The 26,970-nt window shown below is 37.1% G+C and overlaps 1 protein-coding gene across 4 annotated transcripts in view; it reads left to right on the top strand.

The window, feature by feature from the left end:
- Positions 1-640: 640 nt before the first annotated feature.
- plpp1a (phospholipid phosphatase 1a) overlaps positions 641-26,970 on the top strand; it is a 186,578-nt gene continuing 160,248 nt past the window's right edge. For 2 of the 4 annotated variants that reach the window (XM_039750354.1, XM_039750353.1), the window contains exon 1: positions 641-1,188. In XM_039750354.1, the coding sequence (XP_039606288.1) occupies positions 1,131-1,188 (58 nt within the window). In that variant the 5' untranslated portion in view covers positions 641-1,130. The remainder of the gene's footprint in view (positions 1,189-26,970) is intronic. The other 2 variants (XM_039750355.1, XM_039750356.1) reach the window with 2 other exon arrangements.

Here is a 26,970-nt window from a genome sequence, read left to right as displayed (position 1 = left end):
AGTGTAGGTGGTGTGGCTTAATTAAAAAAAAAAATTGACTTCTATCAAAAACATGAACATTTCTTCATGTGTCCAGACTTTTGACTGATAGAACAGAAATGCAGAGACAGATCAGCCAGTGGCATTAGTACTCAAATAAACAAAAATGATAATACATAAATGCACCACAGCGCATTTTTGTGTTGGTTCATCGGAGATTTTGCAGATAAAAGTGCAAAAAGCTCCCAGTTGATTAAAAACCTAACAATAAAGCAAGACGAGTGCTGGCACTTTTATAAAGCAAAAAGAAAACAGACACTTGCATATAACAAGGAAAACAGTCCTCCACAATAACAATTTTACTTGCAATTACAAGAGACCACCTGAATCACATTTTAAGTCATTTCTGTACAGAACATAATAAAATATAAACCCCTTTACACCATAAGACGTGCAGAAAAAGGTGCGTTTCCTTATATATCCATACGCCGTGTGACTCTTGCTCCATACCTCACTACTAGAAACCTTCGTCTTGTTAAAGTGCGAGCGGGAGCGCGCAATTAACGCCCGCGCCCTCGAGTAGGATGCAAAGTCGTGGGTGTGGCTTCGCTCGCGCCTCGCAATGCGGCGGGCACACAGGCTGCCTAAAGCCGGCCTCTCGAAGGCGGGACGAGTTGGACGTGGCGAGAGAGCTTTCGTATTGTCCTGGCACGGATGCGATAGGCTCGTCCGTCCTATCCCAACGAATATTATCATCATGACATCTCTCGGCTCCCTACTCAGAAAGCTGAGACAGGGGCTGGGGTTTGCTTCGCCAGCAAGATCGCAACAAACCAGTAGATGAGACAGAAGGCAACGCTTTGGAGGCTGAGACTCTTCTGAAGTGAACTGCCTGTCTGCTTCTTTGACCGGTGTAGCCTGTCTGACTGGAAGGATTTTTGTTACACCGATTACCCAGAACTTGACGAGCCTGTAGAGCACCTCCCCCAGCTTTGTGTATTAGTTGATTTAATAAGAAAGGAGAGCGCGTGGAGTCGGCTGAAACTGTCTGTAGAGACTCCACAAGAGGGCTTCAAGTGGTAGCGAACAGCTCTGATTCATCACAAGTATCACTGTTAAAAGGAATAAGGAAGAAAAAGAAAAGGGCAAACATGTTTGACCGAACAGGAGTCCCCTTTGTTTTCCTTGATATAATCTGCGTAGTCCTGGGTACGTATCAAGCCGAGAGGCGAAACGTTTTGATTCTTTGCAGACCTGTGTGAATTTCTTAGAAGTAGAAGTGTGCGGGGCGGGGATATTACATTAATTACAACAGTTATAGTGATGTCATGCAGGTCAGAGTGACTGTGTGGGCATGCGCGTCTCTGCAGGGGTACATTCTGTTTAAAGTGCAGGTACCGTAAACACTGCAGGACAGGCAACAAACAAGATGTGGATATGCCTAATTGTTATTATTCTGTCGACATTTTCCTTTCATATTTGAATTGCATTAACGATTGATGTAATTTGCCTTGAATTGATGATAATGCTAACTTTCAATTTCTACATTTATTGACATTTTTTCCTCACGCAGAGTCCCGTTTGGAATCGCAGGCGCATTACTTGTTTTAACGTGCAGTAACACTTAAAAGTGCTGTAGCAAGTTTGACATCTTAACCTTTTATGCGTTTAAACGTGTCATATCTAGTTTAACATCGTAACTTTGTATGTGTTTAAGCAGCTGTCGATTTAATCTGACACTAAACAATATATTGAGAAAATAATTCCATACTCTATTGCTGTCTTATACGTTACTTACGTAGGTCTCTATTGTCGCACGTCAATATGATCAAGCAGTGAAGGTAGTTTAACTTGAAAATAAAAAAAAGGAATTTTATTTTATTATAGTGGGTAAGATCCAAAGGCAAATGTGAACCGAAAGTACTTAAGCCATTTCTTCTCAGATGGTTAAACTATCCTGCATGCAGTTTTCTTTAAGAAGGTACAAGTGAATAATTCATTTTTTCTGACAGACCAACTCCTTACAAATTCAGTACTTCAGTACACGCGACGAGTATATAAACATGTGTGAGATTTTCTTTGGTTGGTGGGCAAACATATTCGTGTTCCTCTTATCAGTAGATAGTGACGATGATTGCACTTTCAGTCTTTAACTGAACTCATTTTTGGGTTGTCATTAACCTCACATATAATAACATATAGTAATCAGCAGCCACGCTTAATATTATGGTTCCCAGACGAAAATCGGTCACCAGTAATGAATACCCTTTAATGTCACTGCTTGAGAATTGCACTTCATAGCTGAAAAGGGCATTTGACATGAATAGAAAGGAAACATCTAAGAAACAATTCATATCTACGATTTACATACCCTCAGTTTAGTTAATGTTGAGAACATCTTTTCCAGTTTAGTTGTAATTTGACTTGGCATTGGTATTCTACAGTTGGAAACGAACCCTCAAGAGTATTATATTCATTTGGTCTTAATTATGCTGCTGAATGTAAATAGTCAGTACTGAATAATTTCATTTTAAAGTGTACTTTTTTATTGAGAAAAGAATAAAAAGAATTTTCGTTTTAGTGTACTGGGTAGTATTCCCCTTAGGACAGCTTCCACAAAAGAACGATAGTGACATTTATTAAATTTCCGCAGTAGTCACTTTCTACCATGATGGCAGGCAGCTAGGTTCAAATTCAGTTTTTTCCTATGCATCTCCAAAAGTGTCACGGGAACTCTGCTTTTTCACCACATCTAAGGATAAATAAACTGTTCCTGCATTGCATCAGTGGCACAACGAATAAAATATCTGCAGATGGATTTACGATAAAAAAAAAAAAACAAAACACAGGAAAAGTTCATATAGACAAACACAAGGCATGGATCGGCGTGTTTGGTGAAATCATAAATCAAAATTTCATAAACTGCAGATTAAGTTATTTATGCATCTGCTTTTCTTCTTCTTTTTTTTTTTTAATCTTTTTAATCATCTGCACAGACAATGCCTGGCAAGTGCTTGGAAAATTGGTGTGTTGCAAATCTCAACACAGTGTGCCCCTTTTAGAGTTGCATGCATACCTTATTATTTACCATAAGTTCTTTGTAGTATTTATTTGTGTTCATTAATTTTTATGTTTGTCTTCCTACAATGTTAAAACGTCTGTTATTGACAAATTAGTTCACTATGAACACCCTTTAGGTTGCATATGTTAGCAACAGTTTATGGGGCACCCTGTGTTGTAAAAGGCTGCTTTGCATGTTGCTTTGGCAGCCTAAGTGTGTGATTTCTTTGTAATGCCTGTATAACTTTTTATTTTTGAGAAAACTAAATATATTTGTGCATAAGTAAGTGTGAGTAAAATAAAAATCTTTAAAATGATCCTGTGTTCGGATTCAGCGGGTTGGAAAATGGATTGATGAAAATGTTTTATCAGAATCTAAATTATATTTCCTTTGTATATGTTATCTTGTTTTATTTATATTTACAGCTTTAGTCATTTTTTTCATTTTAGTTGTGATTTTACACATTATGGAGTTTACAGTTAAAGTCTTAATATATTATTGCCTATTCAGTTGTATTTGTTGCATGATTATTATTAATAATAACTAAGAACATGTTTTAGGACAAACCTGATACGGTGTGAAGGATTCCTTTTCATTTTACAGATAAAATATACTTAAATGAAGGGCTAAGAGGCCATACAAGCAACATATATTGTGAAATAATGTTGTAAACTATATAACATTCTGCTAGTTAAATGGAACTACAGCGATCTTCTCATGCCATATATTTGACATATTAATCTTCCTTTACTTATGGAATTGGCCTAGTATATCTGTACTTCTCTGTGTCATGTATTTATAGTTATATGTACTTATATTTACATGATTGTGAGAAATATATCTATGTATGTATGCATGCATGTATGTGTTTACAGCACTGACACATTACATACTATTTAAATGAATATATTGTAAACCTTAGAGGCTGTTTTTAAAAGGTGTCTGTTTAAGTTCCTTAAAGGTTGAGTAATAATTTAGAAAAGCCAACAGTATCAGAATTCCACTGTTTGGTATCTTGTAGAGGTATTTGGCAGTAAACAATCATTGGTGATTGTGCCTTTTCTTAGCACCAGAGCTCACAATTTGTTTATTGAAACATGTTTCCCACAAGAGTTTTGCATGACGAATTGAAACCCTGATAAGTACCCCTTATCATATTACTACTTGGTACATTTCCAGGGACACTGAATACTCTTCAGGGTATAGGGCTCTTTTAAAAAGACTAATTATAAAGCCTGGCTTGAATTAAAGCAAATGTTTCCTTTTTTCCTCCCTTTAGAGTGAGCTATAACTAGTCTTTCATCCGCTGACCAGTATAGTTAACAGGAATATGATTTGTGTAGCAGGAAACAACTTGTCAACTCTTTAAATGTTGAGTTTGACATCAGTAAAGATGTCAAGGCTAAACAGTATGCACCCAAGAATACATCCAGAGAATGTGAGGATTTTTACCTGCTTACCATCTGCAGTGTGTATTTTCATGGTTTTGCATTTAACACAGTGCACAAGTACATAGTAAGGAGTATGGTGTCCTTATACCGTACTTGTTAACAGCGACAGCAGGATAGCTATGACGCTCATTTAAGAGGGCTGCTTTATTTCTGTTCTTGTAAGATAATCTTCAGCTGTCTAGCACATGGGTGGTAAAGCTGTATTTATTTTCCCCCCTGGTTCATCAAAGACAAGCAGTTGTGCCCATCAGAATTTTTTTTTCTTTCCTAATAGGTTGCCAAATGGTTAAGATGAGAGTATCCTTATTTTTATACCTTTTTGTTATGTACTTAGTTAATTTTAGTAATATCCTTACTGTGGTTACAAGTTTATTTAGTTTGCAGTTTATTAATTCTTAATTGTTTAGTGAGTTTCTTGACGTTCCCTTAGATTTTATAGCATATAGTGTTAATGTTGTCTGATGATGAGAATGTTAATAGCGGTGTTTCCTCAGACTTGGGGACTGAGTTTCACTGCAGTAGAGGTTAAGAGCATATTTGGCTAAAACTGAAGAGCGTGCAGCTCAGAACTGTATGAAATGTCATGGAATATGCCTACAGTTCTTTGTTACCTAGTTCTTCTATTTCTGTTTATTGTATGATTCATGGTAACTGTGCATTGATCATTTTACTTTTGCATAGTGGCATGAAATCCAGGATTTTGCAATTTTTGCAATTTTTTATTATTGTCTTCCAAAGTTCTCTTGCACTTAAAGGATCCAATTAACGTTTTAATAATCTTCTTTCAATGTCACGACTAGTTGTTGAAAATGTACCAAATTTAAGAGTATTTTACAATGATAGACATCACCCAGTGATAGCTTCTGTTCTATTGAAATGAAAACTAATTCTGTATTCCACCATTTATCCTTCCTTCCAATTTCTAAATGCTTAATCCAGCTTTTAGGATTGAGGATGAACCAGGGCCCATTATGGCCACAGAGAATGTAAGACAGGAACTGACTCTGGGCAGCACCTGGAGAAATCTGCACGTAGTGGAATTGGGCTAATGTAGCATTACTAAGCTTTTGGATGTGGAAAGAAAAAAGACTTATCCAGAAAAAAATCCTCATGTTCTTGGGGTGGAAACATATAAACCACACAGACAGTGACTGGACTGTGTTGCCTGTCATGCCATGTTTACTTCTTCCTTTTAGTCTTCAGGTTTTCCATTTACTGTTTATCAAAAATTGCAGTGTGAGCTTTTTTAGCAAAAGCTTTCAGATGAAACACTTGTCATAATCTGTTTTCAGGTATCTTTTTGAACTCATTTTTTTTGTCTTCTTACCAGGATGTTTACTCCACAGTAGTATATTACTTCAGCATCATTCACAGGACACTTAACTGGGTACCTTAGACAATCTTTGTTCCCTTTTCTTTGTTAGCTATTTCAGTAATGTTTTTTTCCAGTATTTGACTGAATTTCTCTCATCTTCATCATGCAGTTTTTGTTAGGTGCTGTACAAACTCACTTTGGGACACCGTAGAAATGGGTGTTTTTTTTAACCTTAAGCACCTCCATTGCCTTGTTTGCTTCATTGCACCAAAGCCTTTTCACCCATGTCATACTGTAGCTTATAAAGCATACAGAATCTATAACTTTTTGCAATTTATTTATAATATTTAGGTGTACCATTTTAAGACACATTTTGATGTACTTTCTCACACATAGGCCAGTTTCATATCCTTTTGCTAATTACAGGGCGAGTCTAACATTTGCACATGACCAAATCAAACCCTTGAAGGTAAAATTCATTATTTTAAGCAATGATTAAACTTAATTTTCAAAGCTTTCATAACACCTTAATTAACAATTCAATTATAAACTACTCATTTCTTGCTTTCCAAAAACATTGTTATCCATTTTGCTGCAGGCTACATTGTTCTTTTGCTAACTCACAAACTATGACTCAATTCACCATTCTTTCTTCACGGGTCTGTGGTGTTCATTTTCCTGAATTTGCCTCCTAGCCAGGGTTGGGAAACTGGCTTTCTTCTGTTTATATGGCAAACACTTAGGGCATGTGTTAGTACACAAGAGCATATACCTGTTTTAATTACATTTGTTAGTATATGAATATTGTAGTATTTGAGAGACAAACAGTAAAATGTAGCCCATTTCAGTTCTGCTTCTATATCACATGGTTATTGCTGCATAAACTCCACAGTATTACAGGAGAGCCATGTATCACTTCCACCACATGCTCATCATATTTGAGACCTCTGTAGAACATCTCCTTTATAAAACCAATCTATCTGACTTCAGCAGTGGTCAGCTTCATTTTGTTTCTTATGTTCTCAAATACTCTAACCGGATACCTTATTAGTGTCGGGTTGGACCCCCTGTTGCCATCAGAACTGCTGTAATTCTTCATGACATAACTCAGCGGGGTGCTGGAAACATTCCTCAGGGATTTTGGTCCATATTGACATCATAGCATCATGCATTTGCTACAGATTTCTAATGTGCACATCCATGAAGTGAATCCCCCATTCCACCACACCCCAAAGGTGCTCTGTTGGATTGAGATCTGGTGACTGTGGAGACCTTTAGAGTCCAGTAAACTCATTGTCATGTTCAAAAAACAAGTTTAAGATGACTTGAGCTTTGTGACATGGTGTGTTATCGTGATGGAAGTAGACATCAGAAGATGGGTACACACTGTGATCATAACGGGAAAATACGGTCAGCAACAATACTCAGATAGGTGGTGGCATTTAAATGATGCTCAGTTGGTACTAAAGGGCCCAAAATGTGCCAAGAAAACATAACCCACACCATTACACCACCACCACCACCATCCTGAACCATTGATGCAAGTCAGGATGAGGATGGGTCAATGCTTTCATGTTTTTGACACCAAATTCTGACCCTACCGTCCAAATGTCACAGCAGAAATCATGACTCGTTGGACCAGGCAAAGTTTTTTCCAATCTTCTGTTGTCCAATTTTGGTGAGTCCATGCACATTGTAGCCTCAGTTGCCTGTTCTTACCTGACAGACGTGGCACTTGGTGTGGTCTCCTGCTGCTGTTGCTCATCTGCTTCAAGGTCCAACATGTTGTGCGTTTAGTGATGTTCTTCTGCACACCTTAGTTGTATCGAGGGATTATTTAAGTTATTGTTGTCTTTCTGTCTGGTCGAACCTGTCTGGCTATTCTACTCTGACCTCTGGCATCAACAAAGCATTTTTGACCACAGAACTTCCATTCACTAGATATTTTCACTTTTTCTGACCATTCTCTGTAAACCCTAGAGATGGTTGTGCATAAAAACTCCAGAAGTTTCTGAATCACTCAGACCCAGCCCATCAGCAGGTCATCTTGACAATGGCTATATGCTTAAATGCACTGTGTTATTGCCATGTGATTGGCTGATTGTATATTTGCATTAATAAGCCCTTGAAGAGCTGTACCTAATAAAGTGGCCGGTGAGCGTATATGTTATCCACACAGTAAATATAGTGAATCTTGTGTTTCACATATGCTCATTTTCTACAGAGAGCAAATGGAAAATGCTTGAATTTATTAATAGACGGTTCATTAGTAAGCAAATATACAAGGAGTATATTTGAAGAGATTCTGTTCATTAAAATGTACCCTTTAAGGTGGGTTCTGAAAATTAAAGTAAATTGCATCTTTTCCCAGAATAATGCATCGTAAAGGTACTAAATATCAACCATGCTTAGTGTTGAAGCCTGCTGCCCATGTGTGGATATTTCCCACATGCACCCACCATTGTAAACATGGTGATCATTTGGTAAAAATCAAGAGCAAAAACACCAGTAAGATTGGCTATTAGGGTCCTGCTTTTACTTTAACCTTATGTGCATATGGTAAACACATACATATTTTTATTATTAACACATTCAGATATGAATAAGTACAAATGTTTGACTTGAAATCTAAAGATGTCTTCTGGATATCTTTTAGTTTGGTGTTACCACTTTCTTTTATTTTTTCACTTTGTCATCAATTACATTAGCATGGCAGTTGAATTATGCTTGTGAGGCCCAACCTTTTTTTTATTACCTTTTTTCTTCTTTTTTTTTGCTGAAAAAATAACTGACAAGTTGAAATGAAGTTATAAACTGTGTTTTGTTTCCAGTCCCTTAATTAAATGTTGCTTTTTCACCAGCCAAAGTGGTTTTTCCTACTAATTTTCCACTTACTAATTGCTCACAATCTGCTGTTAGAGGAGGGAAAAAAGGCATTTTAGCCCACCCATCATGAGGTGTAACATAAACATTAGCAATGCAATTTGCTAGTGTATCATGGATATCTCGTTTGCAATATTAGTTCTCTTGTTAGAATACAAAGAATTAAAGTAGATGGTTGTCTGTGTACAGTATGTAGAAATCATTGCAATTGGTGCCAGTGTGCCAGTGCAGTTTACAACACTAAACAGTAGTTGATAAATCTTGGCTAATCTTCAACACACATGTTAGTATCACTCTCCTTATTTTACATTACTGTTGTCCTTGGTCTTTTGATCCTTTCCTAGCTGTAATAGGGACAAGGTACAATTCCACCTAGAATCCAAAGCAACAGAGTGTTTTACCGTGTTAGCCATAGATTGATAAAGGAGAAAGTAGGGTGAAATGACACCTTTTATTGGCTAACTAAATAGATTACAAATGCAAGCTTTCGAGGCAGCTAAGGCCCCTTCATCAGGCAAGGTGATGAAGTGGCCTTAGCTCCCTTGAAAGCTTGCATTTTTAATCTATTTAGTTAGCCAATAAAAGATGTCATTTCACCCTACTTTCTCCTGTACCTAGAATCCAAGGTATGCCACAAGGTATTGTGGAGGCAGCCTTCTGTCATTAATGCTCTTTATAAATTTCCACATGCAAGAAGTATGTAGGTCATTAGGATTGAGAGCTCAGCACTACTTGCTCGTAATTAGAAAAAAAGCAGTATGTCTAGAGAAGGAGGGCAGTGTCGCATATTAGACCACTTATGGGATCATCATCAAGCAGTGTTTATGGTTAGGCTCTAATTGCTAGAGCCCAGGGAACACTCATCAAAGAGGTATCTTTAATTTAGGGCCCATAGTGGCTATGCACTGTGAGGTGTCCCACGAGGGGTTAGTCATGTGTTTCCTTTGCTTTATTTTTGAGCTCACCTGTTATTGTTTATCACTGAACATGGAACATGATCTGTACAACATTTTTCTTCCTTTACTCTGCTACCCCACCTTATGCCTTCCATAAGTATAGTCTTTAAATATCAGCCACAACATTTTTGTATGTAATACCTGCAGTCCCATTCCACACCCTTGTGTTTTTCGGGTTCAGTTGAAATAAATCGCATCCAAATGTACATTACAGTGATACAACTTGTATAGATTTGGCTCATGAGTGATTGCTTCTATGCTAATTAATATCTGAACCCGACACAATATATTTGCAAAAATTAATTACAGCATCTGTTTGCTGTGGGGTTGTGGTGCAGTTGGTAACACACTGAATCATGGATCAGGCTTCTAGAGTTTGGAATTCTGTTCTAAGTCATTGCCCTTATTGTGTTTGCAAATTCTCCTTTTGTCAATGTGTGGTTTTCTGCTACATCTCTTAAGATAACTAACTGGCTATTGGCCCCATGGGACTGTGTAAGTGTGTGTGTGTGTGTGTGTGTGTGTGTGTGTGTGTGTGTGTGTGTGTGTGTGTCCTCGTGACTAGACTGGAACTCTGTTCAGAGCTGGATCCTGCCTTGCACTCTGTGCTGCTGGGATGAGCTGCAGCTCCCTGTAACTCTATAATGGATTAAGTTGGTTTGATAATGCGATTGTTATGACAGTGATGATGTGACAGGCATTTGTAGGAAAAGGACGTCGAGAGGAGTGAAACAAAGCCTTGAACGGGTTAAAGTTAAGACCAGAAGAAAGCAAAAAACCAAAGCTCATACACTAATTAGTAAAGTTGTCAAAAAAGTATGTTCTGGTACTAAATCAACTTTAAAAAAGCTTAGCCCAGCAAAATTGGTGTGTTATTTATCTAGTGTGACAGATAGAGGGCGCTATCGTCCTCTTGAACCCTCGGACAATACGTCAGACACCAGGTAAAAGTCCAATTATTATTTATTTTTGAAGTATATAGTGCACAAAGCACCCTCCACTCCACAATACTCAACCAATACAATAAACCAATAATCAATAACAGTACAATCCACCACTCCCAGACGCGTTGCCACCCTTCCACCCAGCTCAGCTCAACGCTCTGGTGTTTTTCCCAGTCTTTTATAGTCCCTGACCCGGAAGTGTTTCCCATCCTTCAGTCCATGTGACTCCTTATCACTTCTGGGTCAGATAAAAAGTCCTCCTCTTCATCCCGGAAGTACGTCATCTCCCCAGTCGCACTTCCGGGTTATAGGGCACAAACGACTCTATGTACCTCCCTGCAGCGTCCTCTTTTGGCCCCTGTGGTATCCAGCAGGGCTGTAAAGGAAAACTCCATCGTCCATGATTCCCTGCTGGTAGCTTGGGCACCTCCATGCTGCAGGGAGACCTCCATCTGGCGGCCTGGGGGTATTGGCCGGGATGACAAGCCAGCCATAGACCACACCAGACAGTTGGATAATGCAGGACGAAATCGCCTTAAATATTGATTTCCTACAGACATCACCTGTAATGACATGTCAGTGACCAGGCTCATGGGTAACAACGAATAGATACAAAAAGGCCTTGTGTAAATTATACAAATGAATGGTAAAAAGAATCATAAAAAAAACAAGCAGAAAGAAATTTTAGAAAAATGCAGTAATAGATTCCACACTACCGTAAATCTAGAAATTTGTAATATTTATGCTACGTGGAATTACTTGTCATTCATAACTTTATGCAGTTTAGTTTGATTGCTTAAAAACTTCCCTCAGCCCTGTTAAGGATAAAGCGGGTTTAGGAGATGAATGGATGGCTTAGCTATTCAAGTCTGCAGGGCTAAACTCAACCACCGCCTTATTGCCTGACACTGAGTAAGGAATAAAATGTGCAAGTGTGCCAACTTTGAACTATTAAAACAGTTTCATTTATAATTTTATTGAAATAAACTTACTAATAATTGTCCCCATATTGTTGAAGCATGGAATTCAATTTCATTATTTTTTTTTTGTAGCCTAGTTGACTGCTTTAAATGTAACCTCTGACACCTCTGCCCAGTTAAAATGTTTTTAATAATACTGTAGCAGCAGACTTTGTCCAACAGGTTGAATGGCCTGTTTATCGATTCTTTATTTCCAGAAATCCATTTTCTAAACCCACTTTCTCTATTTATAATATACTGTGTCTATATATGCACAGTATGTGCATGTGTTCTGTATATAATACATATACACAGATATATATAATCGCATACAGATGTTATGAGTGGGTGTTTTTAACTTCATTAAATTGCATCAAAAAGTTTTTAATCTCTGCCATTTTTCACAGGAAGACAGATCGTGCTTCTTTAGTGTTTTATTTGGTGTGGTAACAGATAAAATTTAAACAGTTATTTAGCAACTAATTGCTGCTTTTGTTTTCATAAAATTTTACAATGTTCTTAGTCAAAACTAAACAATAATCATGCTCGTTAATGTGAAGTGTGCTAATTTGTGCTTGCATTTGAAACAATATTAAGTTTCAGAAATAAGGACCAGGGTGTCGTTAAGATTTATACTATTAAAATATATATGGATATTTATTGAAATTACTATAATAAAATATCATCTTTTTGCTAATGACTTATGCTCAGTGAAGACAAAAATGATCATTTCATGACATTATTTCATTTACATTGCATTTGGCATTAATGTGCAGTCTTACATTGGTACAGTTGAGCTCAGTCACTCAGGTGTGTAAACAACTCACATTACCAAACATTTTTTTTAAATGATACAGTATATACATCTGTTTCAGAAAAGATCCATGTCTTAGGTTGCTTACCCTAAAGGAATCTGTAAATGCTAAACGAGCAGTTAGTGGCACTTGACAAGGCCCATTTTTGCATGAGTGCTGGGGTCATTTGAGTGTGCTTTAAATTTTGCATGATTGTGACCAGTGATGTCTAGGCCTTGGCTCTTCTTGCACTTACTGTGGCCTTTTATCAATGTGAAGAGGATAGACAAACTTGTTGGGCTGAATGGCCTGTTCTTGTCATTATTATATAATGTTCTATTAGGTAAAATGGCCCTGACAACTTGAGAGCCACTAGAAGTGCCATTGTATGAGTGAACAGGTGTAATCAAGGATTGCAATTCTCTGGCTGATATGTTCTAAGGATGCCTGAGACTTTAATATTAAAAGCAGCCTTGAGGAAACTGTTCTGGGATACATGGGTGAGAGGTCCGGATGGATGACCCTAGGATGTGCATGTAGTTCCTGAGTGATTTCATGGGTTGCCCTAAAAGTAACTTCTGAATGGGATTTAAAAGGCACACTGCCAGTACCAATATCCCATTGATCTTCAAGTGGCAAGGTCCAGGTAGGGACTCCACTTCACAGGCAGGAAGTGTGCACGGAGGACAGGATAGAGAGAGGGAAAGAAAGAAATTATATGCTGCTTCATACATAAACTTTGAGGTGTACAGGTGGGCAAGTCACACCACCAGGTAGACAGAAACATAGAGCTTACATTTGTGAGGCCTGTCGGGCTGCTAGTATTTACTTTGTGTCTTTGCTGTTTAACCTGCTTCATTGTTTGTGATGCTACCATGTGCTTACTTGGTTAAATGAAGACATTATTCTGATGTAAGAATATTTGGACTTTTGCAAGAGGTACTCTACCTGTATAACAGAATTTTTGATATTTTCATATTTGTACTGTGACACATGGCTAAAGTGAAATCTTATGATGTTTAGACACTGTACAGCATACCTTATTCCTTAAACAATAAGAACAAAATATTTTACAATGACAGAATATCATACAGGTACTTTACATTGTGAATATGGATTGGCTAGCTGGAAAAAAATTGTTTGTACAAATGTTATTGCTTTGTTTTGAGCTTTAAATAAGCTGAACTAGGAAGCATTTATTTGCCATTCACATAATTTCAGGTTTTTCTTGTTCTGTCTTTTTCACTAGAATTTTTTGGTTCATAAATCTTCTGTATTACCTTTGCCATCAATTCAATATTTCATTACAGAGTCTGTTTGTGTGAATTTTCTTGACTTTTTTTGTGGCCTTTAGCAAATGTTGGTACATTAATCTCTAAATGTGTATCTTAATAACAACCTGAGGTGGTACAGATTTTCTTTCTTTCTTTCTTTCACATCTTCCTTCTTTTTGTCTTTTTAAGGCCAGAGTCTATTACTCATAATCTCTAGACAACACTGGTATTTTGTTAGATTGTTAGATTCACTCTCGGTCTAACTTTTATTTAATAGTATTTGTCTTTCTTTGGCATGTCTTTATGCCCCCCAAGCAGTCTAGTTTTAAAGGTTTTCATGGAAAATACACAAAGCAATGAATGTATGAAAGGTTTAGATAGATAGATAGATAGATAGATAGATACTTTATTAATCCCAAGGGGAAATTCACATAATCCAGCAGCAGTATACTGATACAAAGAAACAATATTAAATTAAATAGTAATAAAAATGAAAAAAATTAAAATAAAATTATTGTTAGCATTTACTCCCCCGGGTGGAATTGAAGAGTCGCATAGTGTGGGGGAGGAACGATCTCCTCAGTCTGTCAGTGGAGCAGGACAGTGACAAAAGTCTGTCACTGAAGCTACTCCTCTGCCTGGAAATGACACTGTTAAGTGGATGCAGTGGATTATTCATGATTGGCAGGAGTTTGCTTAGTGTCCGTTGCTCTGCCACAGATGTTAAACTGTCCAACTTTAATCCTACAATGGAGCCTGCCTTCTTAACAAGTTTGTCCAGGCGTGAGGCGTCTTTCATCTTTATGCTGCCACCCCAGCACACCACAGCGTAGAAGAGGGCACTCGCCACAACCATCTGGTAGAACATCTGCAGCATCTTACTGCAGATGTTGAAGGATGCCAACCTTCTCAGAAAGTATAGTCGGCTCTGAGCTTTCTTACACAGAGCATCAGTATTGGCAGTCCAGTCCAATTTGTCATCCAGCTGCATCCCCAGATATTTAAATGTCTGCACCCTCTGCACACAGTCACCTCTGATGATCACAGGGTCCATAAGGGGCCTGGGCCTCCTAAAATCCACCACCAGCTCCTTGGTCTTGCTGGTGTTAAGGTGTAAGTGGTTTGAGTCGCACCATTTAACAAAGTCTTTGATTAACTTTCTGTACTCCTCCTCCTGCCCACTCCTGATGCAGCCCACAATAGCAGTGTCATCAGCGAACTTTTTGCACGTGACAGGACTCCGAGTCATAAAGGTTTACTTTAACTATATGGGTCAGGAGCTTAAAAAGATCACCTAGGCTGTAGGGAATGTTTAGATTGTATATTTAGTAGCCATACAATGGTCAATGAGTCATTGGTTTCATCATTGTTGATGATGGCTGACACCATTAACCAAGGCCACTTAGACCATTTGAGATACAATTGGCTAGATTTCTTTTGCTTTTCCATTTGGAGCACAGGCAGATGAAGTGATGCACTCATGTTCACACAGTGTCAGATGCAGGATTTAAACCCCCAGCCTTAGGATCTGAAGTCCAAAGTTCAGAGCCATATCCACTACACCATCATGCATTGAAGGACTCCCTATGTCCACTCTATGTGACAAATCTCCAACGAGATCTTATATTTTCTGTGAAACTTTGTACTAGTCAAACAGATTACAGGTGATGGCTGAGTGAATAACTTAGCTTAAAAGCACACATATGAAGAGGACATGTGGAGGTGCTATATGGGAATGGGCAATCTGTTGTGTGGTACAACAACAAATAACAGAGGTATTTATATCAATATTATTGTCAGATTATAGTTTGTTTTCATGTAAGATTATTTTTTGTTAAACCTGGTGGCATGATGACACAGTAAACAGTGCCGTGGGTTCAAATCTTGCACCCACTCACTATGTGGTTTTTGGATGAACGCCCTGTGGCGTCTTAGGTTTTCCTCCAAATGTGTTTCCTCCAACCTACCCTAAAGATGTGCCAGTCAGGCCAATAGGTAATTCCAAATTGACTATTCTTGAGTGTGAGTGTGGGTATGTACATATGTTAGACCTGCAATGGACAAGTTCCCTGACTAGGGCTGTTCTCTGCCTTGCTGCAATTGCTGTCGGGGCTTCAGTTTCCACATCCTAAAATAGATGACATGACAATGAGATTATGCTTTTGCTAAGCATTTCCAATGTGTAGTACTGTCAGGAAAATCATCTCTAGTCAGAGGCAGTTTTTCTTAGTGCTCACAGGACAGCTATGGTGTTCTTTCCACATGTGTTAATCTAACTTTCATATCAGTTCTGTCAAATCCCTTCCAATAAAAGATGTTAATTACTCTTTACTAGCTGTGTAAGCCCGTACTGTAAAAAGCCTGGGGTCCTAGAGAGGTAATTAAAAGGAACTACTCCATCTACGGCATCTCTCTCCTAGGAGGTTTTGTGTTGCTGACATGCTCGTAATCGCTTGTGTATTTGCAAATAAGTGACTGTCTTTCTTCGGAGGTTTCCTTTTTCCGGCGTGCTCACCTTGCTTGTGTGTTAGCGGAGGGAGGAGAAGTAAAAGGAATACTGTTTTGCCGATGTGCTCACCTCACTCCTGTATTAGCTGCTAAGTGAGTGTCTCTTTCTTCAGAGGTTTCATTTTGCCACCGTGCTTGTCTCACTTGTGTATCCTCCTTACCCTAACCCCACCTTTCATTTCCGGGCCGGACAGACACACACACTTCCACAGGCAGACGTTTATATATAAGATATGGGAGAAGTATAATTTTTTATGTTGAATATTTCTTATTGTTATCTGATATTACAAATATTGCTTTGTGCTTTATGATTTTTATCTCCGAGATTTACTTTATTCTTAAGCACGTTCACTTAGCTTTGTGGTAGGTGAAAATCCTTAGAGACTGACATTTGAAAACTTACATGTGCCTTTATCTGATTAAAAGTACTTTATCTTTAGTCACTTAATATTTAGTTATGTAGCTAAGCAGAATATTTCACACTTGCTCAAGGACTCCATAGCAGTGCCACAATTGATGGAACAAATCCATGGTTGTGTCTAACAATCCTTTAACACTGAATAATGACTGCGTGGTGTTATTTTCTATTCATTCATTTTTTGAATTCCGTTTTTTCTGTTATAAGGTTGTAAAAAGAAGAACCACATTTCAGCATCTTTGTACACTTAGGGGAAAAAATGGATCCAAGATGGGACACCAGTCTACAGCAGAACACACATATGCTTACCCTTTAATGCATACCAGCTAAAGTGACATGTGCATCTTTGGAATGTAGCAGGAAACAGATAAACACGCTGACAACGAATAGGACAGAACTTAATGAAGGTCACTGAAGTTTTGAGGCAACAGTTCTGACTCTGTGCTTTTATGCCTGTCGTAATGTTACCCTATCATTTCAGATTAAATGAAAACCTTTGTTTGGAAAAAAATGGAAAATTAAATGTGTAAAATGATAACTAGATTTTAAGTTAAAGAAAAGATACTTTGGTGACATAACTCATTAGTTCTTAGTCATGTTTGTTTTAACTCTAATGTAAATGACTTGATTAAAATGTGAGCAAAATTTAATATATATTGTAGTTTAAACAATAAGAGCAGGTTTAACGTGTGTGACTAAACAAAACCGAAATGATGGTTAAACAACATTCAATAAATAATCTCTCAGTTATTTATTTATTTATTTATTTATTTTTTACAAATAATATATATGTAGTTCATTACTATTCTGATGCTAAACTGTCTAATAATAAAAATAATCTTTTTTGGCTTGGATATATTTACCAGCTCAGATCCAGTGTGTTTAAGTGGCACATGCTTATTTAGAGCAGATGGGATCTTAATGTAATATTTCAAGTGTTTATTACTAACAGTGATAAAAGGAATATTAAAAGCTGAAAGTGTGAAATTATTAAACTGTCACAAATATGTACGATTGCTAGCACTTTGTGGTGGAAGATGTTTGAGTATATTTTTATTTCATTCTAAACTGACCATTTATAACTTTGCTAGTAGTAAATTTCCCAAGCAATTCCTTGTTGTAAACACAGAGTCACCAAGACACCCTTGACTTAAGTGTAAGGTGTGGCGTCATTATACATGTTGTTCTATTTACGTGTTTTAAAGATTAAAGGTCTGCACTGTGGCTCAGCAAGTAAAGTTGACATTTAAAAGTGACTTGGCTGCAGCAGACCCCCGTGACCCTGTGTTAGGATATAGCGGGTTGGATATTGGATGGATAGATGGACCCAATTTGTGATTTTTAAGCTGAGAGACCTGTTTTGTAGTTTGCATGTTCTTCCTGTGTAGGCATATGTTTCCTCTGGCTTCATTCCACAGTTTAAATCCGTACTGTCAGGCCTACTGGTGTCTCGATTGCTCCTTATATGATTGTGTGACCGTGGCAGTGCTTCTTGGCCAGGATTTGGTGCTGTTACTACCACGTTAAGCTTTGCTTAGCAACATGGCCACAGCTGCTGGAGGAATAAACACAACCATAAATTTAACTTCCAAATTTCAAACAGAGGGAGTCTCTACTATCTAAAATTTACCTGAAAATATCTATAAAAAAATTACAGTGACTCCACATTAACATAATTTCCTTGCTATATGTTTCTATACGAAAATGTATTTTATTTGCCACAATTAAACGCACAGTGCAAATTGCAGTTAGTGTAAATGCTTACTTACAGAAGCTCAAGAAAATTTAAATATTACAATAAACCACAATTTCCCAAACACGCATAACTTCCGGCTTGAGTAAGAAGGGCTGTTGCTGTGAGTAACATGCTTGTTGGTGTCAGTTACATGTGGTCAGATTTGCTTAATTTTTGCAATTTTTGGTGAATAGAGCAGGTCTAACTTGTTGTGTTCACAAAATGAACAAGGTGATAGAAGTTTGAATGTAACTTAGCAGAAAATGTAATGATTTCTGACAATAAAGTCAGCCATCCACATTTGCAAACTTCACATGGTGGCTATTCAGGAGTTGGACATAAACAATTAAATGGGAATTGGTTTTGGAGATTGCCAAAAGATCGCAAAACGCGCAATCAACGTGTATGCCAAAAACCTGAAAAAAGTATTGAAAATGATTTATACCTTATAAAATCACAGAATGTATAAATATTAGTGATATTTTATATTTGTTAGTGCAAGTGTATATCTTTAATGTTAAAAGTTATTTATTATGGGGGGAAAAAAGAACTGTGATTAATGCCCATCTGTCCAGTGTTCTGTCAGTTGTAAGTGAGATGACGAACCTCCTTGTCTGGAGCTACAGATGTACTGATATCTTGGCTGTTTGTTTTCACTGAACTGATGCCATAAATGCCGTACCTAGTGTGGATCTCGGCTTTGACACTCCCTACACAGCTGCCCTATAACACTCCTGTCATCTGGCTCATCCTTTGCAGATCCATGACAAATCAAAGTTTTTTTCCCAACTCCATTAACCCCAAGCTCTCCTGGCTGCCTCCCTTATCAGCCCCAGACCCTGCCATACTAATACTGCAAATGGCACAAAAGATCCCATAGCTCAGCTTCAGCACTCTCCAGTAACTCCTCCGAAGAGCCAAATAAGCCCATTATGGGACATAGTGGCACTTGGCGGTTTGCTAAGTACGTGGTCTTTTTCCGTTCTGTTTCTGATACCAGTGTAGTGCTGGCAGCTCATACAATGGGTTATTTATCACATAATGATGCTGCTTGTCAGTGCAATTACAATATTAAGAATTGTGATTGTTTTATTTCCAGTACAATACGTTAAAACAGAGTTAAGCTCAATTTGTATTAAACAGGTCCACTCAGTTAGTCATGTGGTATGCTTGTCTGTCTGTTTGGGTGGCCAAAGTATTATTTGCTAATTTTCATATTTCCAGGGGTTTTCCACCCCTAAACCATGCAAATGTGAAGATATATATATATATCTCTTCATATATCTTCATATATAATATATATTCTTTGACAAGGCATGATTCTTCCATTTCATCCCACATAATACAATATTTCCCTGAAGCATTTTACTGATTAAATAATAGTTTTTTACATAGAAAGTCAAGATCTTCCTCTGTATGGTTTTTCTGTCTTATTAAAATCTAAAGAAATCACTTGCAAAATGCTGGTTTACAAGTAGGGGAGAACTTCAACAATATTAGAAAAGGTTGGTGGTGGTTGTCTTTTTCTCCTAACAGACAATTCTGGTGTGCTTGGGTTTAAATTAACCATTCAGCAAATTGCAAAAGAAAGAAGCAGTATTCAATCCTTTCATCATCCATCACCATTTTATTTATTTATTTATTTTTTTTTTGAGCTTGTTTAATCTCAGCCGTTTATCAAGAGGAACTGGAAGGTATACCAGAAAGCAATGTGACACAAGATAGGAACTGAATGGGACAATAAAAATAGATTGATCAACAGGATTGTGCAAAGCCTGAGCAAATCTCAAAAGCTACAAACACAAAGCAGGGACCAAATCTGGATGGACAGTGAGACACTAATCTATATTGCACATATCCTTTATTTGATCATAACAGGCCACTTTAGACTTACCAGTTAGCCTAAGAGTATCTGTAGAAGATCCATTCAGAAATAGGGGACAACCTGCAAACTGCAGAGATTAAATGACCAGATTGAGGTCTATACCCTGTCGCTGACGATGTGAAGCAGCAGTAAAAAAACACTCAAGTCACAGTGTCACTCAATGAATATATAAAAGCATGGCGTGAAAAGAAAATAAGTTTATCATGGGTCTTCTTGAAGGTTGCCCGTTAATTAAAAAGGCAAAACTTTTGAGGGACATCTTAATGTGGCCAGGTTTGTCAAGGCATTTGCATATTTGAAGAGAGATTTTGTGGGCTTTTTGATTAAACCCTTGGGGACAAATAAAGTTCTCTGTCTGTCTGTGTATCATATAGTGCCTTTCATATATATCTAGCTATCTGTCTGTTTGTCTAAAATGAGAGACAAGCATTATAGCTGGCCTGTTTGACTTGTAAACAATTACATTCTCATTATTATTTTTTTTTCTGTATTTTACTTCAGTTCATTCCCTCGTAGTATTTAGTTTTTCATCTTTTATTTTTGGTTTCTTTGAATACTGCAATTGATTTGTAATTTTACTTGCTTTGTGTGAGCCATTATAGGAGAATAATGTGTTTCCATGTTGTGACGTTCCCAGATAAAGATGTCTGATGCTTGTTGTATAAAGCTTACTATTCCATGTTTTTTGCCATGCTTTTCTAGATAACAAGTAATGGACTGCTTTAACTGCAAGTTCCGTGTAAAGGTCAATGTCATGATGATATTTGTAAGAGCAAGAATGTTGCCATTTGATAAGTGAAGAACCAAAACATCAGACTACATCTAAGGGAGTAGGCAAATCCTATGAAGTTGGATCAAAGTAGTGAACGTTGTCTACTGTGCTGTTATGCTTAAGTAGCAAAGTTTGAATATTCAACCGCTTAAAGATTTTTGAATGAAATAAGGAAACAGTCCGGGACATTATGACCCAATTATATAACACCATATGGAAGCTATATCCCTTTTTTCCTGAGCAGTTAAACCAACCTTTAGCATTACTACTGTACTTCCTGAAAGCTGGAATGTGACGTTGTATTCACAACAGGCCATGTGAGTCACAAACATGGTCATTTAAATGACCTTTTGTGTAATTTAAGTGAGCCTCACCCAGTGTGCCAAGGTTATTTTAAGTGGCTGAGTTAAGTATCTGGAACGACACATTGCTTGGCATATTTTCAAAAGTGATTTATTTCTTTTTGTGTTCACAGTATTTTTTTTTTAATTATTAGTCAAAAAAATGTAAAAAGATAGAAATAATACTCTTTTTCTCTCTGAGATGTCATGGGTTTTTAGGCTAATTTTCATAAGGTTGTGTCAAGAGAAGCATATTTATTTTTCTCAACAATCGATGTTTTAAGGTTTCTATTCAAATGTTACAACTCTTGTGAAATATTTGTTTTGCTGTTCTCAAATCTAATTGACCCAATTCAGGGGCACCAGGGGTCACATTCTATCCTGGCACAGCTGGGTACAAAGTAGGAAACAGTTGTGGAGGGGGAACCAGTCCATCTCAGGGGTCAGTCATTCACAGACCCACACTTTACACAGGCCAGTTTGAAATCACAAGTCGTTTAGGTTCATTTGTTCCTTGTTGCAAACTGGGCATTGCAGGTGCAGTTTTTGTTAAATGTCAGACTTGCACCTAACCCAGAGTTAACACCTACTCTGGGATTAAACTGATATTTAGCATCAATAATTTATTTACATATACAGTGACCTCCATAATGTTTGGGACTAAGACACATTTTTTTATATTTTGGCCATACCTTGTAGCAAAGACAACACTTTTTAGATATCGTCGTCCTATTTCAACGCAGCATAATGTTTGGGACATACAATAGCAATGGCAGGTCTATTAAAAACTGTCATATTTAGTACTTTGTCGCATATCCCTTGCATTCAAAGACTACTTGAAGTCTGCGATTCATAGACATCACCAGGGGCTGATGGTGTGCCAAGCATTCAAAGTTGCCATCTTCAGCACCTGCTTACTTTGGGGGGCTTGCCCCCATACATTTTCTCTTCTGTACATGCAAGGCAAACTCAATTTGGTTTCAGTCAGGTGACTGACTTAGCCATTTAGGAATTGTACATTTTTTAACTCTTACAAACTCCTGTTTTGCCTTAGCAGCACATTTGGGATCATTATCTTGTAGTTTGGAGGCATTTCCTGGATCTTGAACAGATAAGATGTTTATTGTGCCACTGCCACCAGCTGTTCCATCATCAGTGAAGAGAAGTGAGCCAGGACCCATGGAGGCCATACATGCCCAAGCCGTAACACCCCCACCACCAGTGTCTAACAGATGAGGTGGTATGCTTTCCATTTTGGGTAGTTCCTTTTCATCTCCACATTTTGCTTTTGCCATCACTCTTGGCAAACTAGTGGTTTGCATCTTGCAGTGTTGCCTCTGTATTTCTTCTGCAGATAGTTGTCACTTACACACACACACACACACACACACATCTATCTGTGTCCTGAAGACTTTTTCTGATCTTTCGGGCAGGAGTTTGGGGCTTTTTCTTCACCATAGTGAGGTTTCTTCTGTCATTAGCAGTGGAGGACTTCCTTGGCCTAGCAGCCCCTGATTATTGAGCTCACCAGTGCATTTTTTGTCGTCTTAATGATATTCCAGACAGTTGATTTAGGTAATCCTAAGGTTTTACTGATGTCTCTAATGGTTTTATTCTTGTTTTTCAACCTTATAATGGCTTCTTTGACTTTCATTGGCACAGCTCTTGTCCTAATGTTAAACAATGGCAACTGCAGACTACAAAAAGAGTAGAATCCAGCCTAGGGATCTTATGGCTGCACTAATGAAGCCAATTGTTCCAAACATTATGGTACCCTGACATTGGAGGACCATGTATAAAAAGTGTTGTAATTTTTTTGTAATATTGAAATGTATGCAAATCCCTGAAAGTCTGCAGTGTGTACTTTACTTTAAGCATGTCTGAATTGTTAGATTTGCATTTTTGAACTGGGGAGCGGCTCCTTGAAATCAAGGAAAAAATGTGTTTTTTCCCCCAAAAGTTATGGAGGACACTAGCATTTGCAAAACTTGAGCAGTCACATGTACAGTATATTTTAATTAGTTCTTGGAATATAAGGTGTATTAACTGTAATACTCTGAAAAGTAATGTTTAATTCACCTTAAAGATTTTATGTCACATTAGTAGGTCAGGAACAGTCCTATTTTAAACAGTAATGAGGACATTTGTGTGCTAATGTTTTCCCTGGAGGAGGAGGGAGAATGTTATGTTTTGAATTCATCTCACTTTACCATATAGGCAAAAGTTAAAGTGAAACACAGGCCTAGTGTTTTTAGGTCAGTGTGTTATTTTTGTTTTCCCAGGGGACCTGCTGGAAACTGATAATTTCTCGACATTAATGGGAGCTCTGAGCATTTCTGTGGCTACACACTTTACATAGAGAGACTTTTTGTGACAAGAAAATGAAAACCACAAAATCCACCACTCAGTTGAATGTCAATGAAAATCAGAGGGGCTTGCTTATGTTCTTCTCATTTTGTGATTTAGTGCCGGTTAGTCTAAAAGACAAAAGCCGTCTGCCTTTTTTATTTCTTTTATCAGTTCAAACAAAGCATTGCAGCTGACATTATACTACACATTAGTAACCGGCACCCTTCAGCTTTGCCACAGGGGGTGTGTGAGTTTTTGTTTTTTTTCTCTTTGGTTCCTGCAATAGGGAACTCCCCAATGAGTTTTTTTCATCATAATTCTTAGGCATTGGACACCTTCCAAAAATGAGAATTTTTTTTTGTGTTGTTATTTTTCCAGATACATAATTCAGAGAGCTGTTCACTGGCTAGATTGGCTGTCACTTTCACGTGTTTTTTTTTTTTTTTTTTTGTCTCTGCTGGCTCATATTCCAGGCTTGACTTATCCAGTAAGGTGTCTTTTGATTCGGATTCTTCTAGAAAAATAACATTTTCATAATACACTATTTTACCAGTTTAAACTTGCAACTTAAAGCAAGTTTCAAGAATTATAGTAATAAGTAAATAAATTATAGTAAATAATTATCATATTTGTACCATCTCTGTAAAAGATTGGGATATTTAAAAAGTGTTAATTTTATATAATAAATTATAAGGATTTCTTGGCCTCTTATGGTAGTGAAAAAAAGATTTTTGACCTCTTATGGTGGTATGTAAAATACGTATTTCATATAATAACTAAGTAAATGGTGTAAATCTGCTAGTTATCTGCATTCAGAGTCCTTGATTGGTATTTTTTATTCCCTGATTTTGGTAATACCTGATGTGTTTATCCAAAACAATCAGTTGAATATTTTTGTTGAGCAAATTTCACATTAGGTACTTTACAATCCTCCCATTCACATTTTAACTTAATTTCTAAAACACAATTTGCAATACAATAAAATGCAATGCTAAAAACTGACTGAGCAGAAGTTAAGATTAGAAAAATTTTGATGAGAACATGCAATTCGAACCCAAAAAGCTTGTCCATCTAATTCACTAAAATAACATCATATGTGAAGATCTGAGATCCTCAAGGACCTGCCCTTTATCACACTACTTGACCATTTATTCCATGTGTCTATTGTCCTTTGCACGAAGAAAAGCTTTCTAACATTTTTGAACAGTCTGCCCATGACTAGTTTCCAACCGTGTCCCCATATTCTTCTTGCTGAATTTAGATTATCAAGAGTGTGAGAGAGTATACTGACAAATCTGTCAATGGGATGTTAAGGAGAGACCGTGTAAAGCAGTAAATGCAAGAACAACTGTAGAAATTAAGGCAGATGGAATCCCATGGATAGAGCTGCTGAAAGTTGAGTATTTTTGATATTAATGAGATGAAATTGTGTATTCAAACATAGTAATCCACAGTTTTTGAGATTATAACTTTATACAATATATTAAGCCTGTTGGAGAGTTTAAGTCAGTGTAGATAAGCCAGTAATATGATCACAGTGTTTGTTAGAGTCACTGCTCTAGCAGCAGCAGCATTATGAACTAGTTCACACTTTTCATAGTTTTGCAGAAGGAGATACATTGCATAGGTTTGAAGGGAAGACAATTAAAACCTAAAGCAGATAGTTTAGATGGGAATTAAGTGATAAATAGTAAATGATAAAAATAAGCTTTGCAGGTAAGATGCTTATTTTTAACCCAAAATAATGCAACATTTTTCTCTTATGATTTGTTTTTGCTTATGTCAAATTGTAATGCAATCACTTTGAGCAATGATAAAGATAAGTTGTAAACTTAGACAAAGAAACATGACTAAGGATGTAAATTTTGTGTGGTGGTATTTTTGGTAAAATGGGAAGTGCCGAAGATAGCAAATGTAAGCATTCATCTTATAAACAAGAACGGACTATAATAGAAACTGATTCGAGAAGTTTAGTAGCTGAGTATCTTATTATGTAATATGGATATGATTTTGGATGGATGGTTTACTCTCATTAAAAATAAAACGCAAAATGATTTTGAAGTGAAGTATTGAGTCTAGCCTTATTATTCCTGTTACAGATGTACTTCCTAAGTCAAATGCATATCAGAAAAGGGCACCCATTTCACTGAGAAAGATAAAGTGAAATCTTTTACCTTTTAACACTAATTACGCTACACTGTCAGCTAATACAGTAAATGATGGATCGGCTAGTGTAGGTTAGGATTTTGTCCTATTTAATCTTTAGAGAGAACCTTTTTTCTTTGGTGTACCTTAAAAGTCCCAAAGCTCAAACTGTTTCTCTGTTAATGTCATGTCATTAGGGGTTGCAATTTACTGCAGAAAGACAAAATATGTATTTTATAAGCTTAGAAAACACATATTTTCATATGATGGCATCACTATCATAAAAATGTACTTATTTTTTTCATCAAATGGTTCCCTGCTGCTGTCATTTGTTATTTCATTCCTAAAGGCACCCAAAACTGCTTCCAGTGGTCTTTGTTTTAGATCCAGTAGAAAGGTTGGCAAGTCACTTTTTTTTAGTTTTCAAATTGCAGTACGTGCAAATCATTTTTTTTTTTTTAGTTTCTATTCCATTTTTTGTTTTATTTTCTGGATGAGCTCAAGAGGCTAAATGATGAATTTTGGCCTTTGACACTGTGTCTGCCTGTGAGGTCTTTTAATCCTGCGGTGTACGATTCCTGCCTTAGAAGCTCAGAGGTCATCTCTGTATTGTATGAGTACTTTTGTCTCCTGGGTGACACCATATTTTTTTGTAATACTCTGCAATTTTCAGTTGTCTCTCTTTTGGAAATATGAGCTTTGAACCCGTGATGATTTTTATTTCTAATTAGATTTCATATTTGTGTTAGTTTTTAAATATTTTCTTATGTTCAGCTGCTGACATGTAGCACAGAGCATTAGAACATAACTGACAGAATTTCACTTGGTTTAGATTTAAAGACAAGAATTTCAGTAGATGAATTGGTTCTTGCAAATGTTCTCCTTTTCCAAATCTGGTTTCCTCATATTCTGTCAGGTCTGTTTGTATGCTTAAACTGGCACGGTCTCAATGTGCTGTGCAGTGGAGTTAACATCTCATTCAGGCAAAGATTCATGGTTCTTACATTTGTGACCAGAAACAAAAGTGTAAAGTTTGAATTTAAATGTTCGTTTTATACCACATTGGTCTAATTCTTGCCTCTGAAGTCAAATCTGAAGTGTAACCTTTCTATGATCTGGTATAGTCTTTAGAGTACATGACATCATTCTGGACTACATGCAGTTAATTCTTTTTTTGTATCAGTTTCCAAGTTGCTGCAAT

The sequence above is a fragment of the Polypterus senegalus genome, chromosome 4 (assembly GCF_016835505.1).
Source record: "Polypterus senegalus isolate Bchr_013 chromosome 4, ASM1683550v1, whole genome shotgun sequence".
NCBI classification, from domain to species: domain Eukaryota; kingdom Metazoa; phylum Chordata; class Cladistia; order Polypteriformes; family Polypteridae; genus Polypterus; species Polypterus senegalus.
Note: the sequence above shows the minus strand (reverse complement) of the source record. Positions and strands in the feature narration are given on the sequence as shown.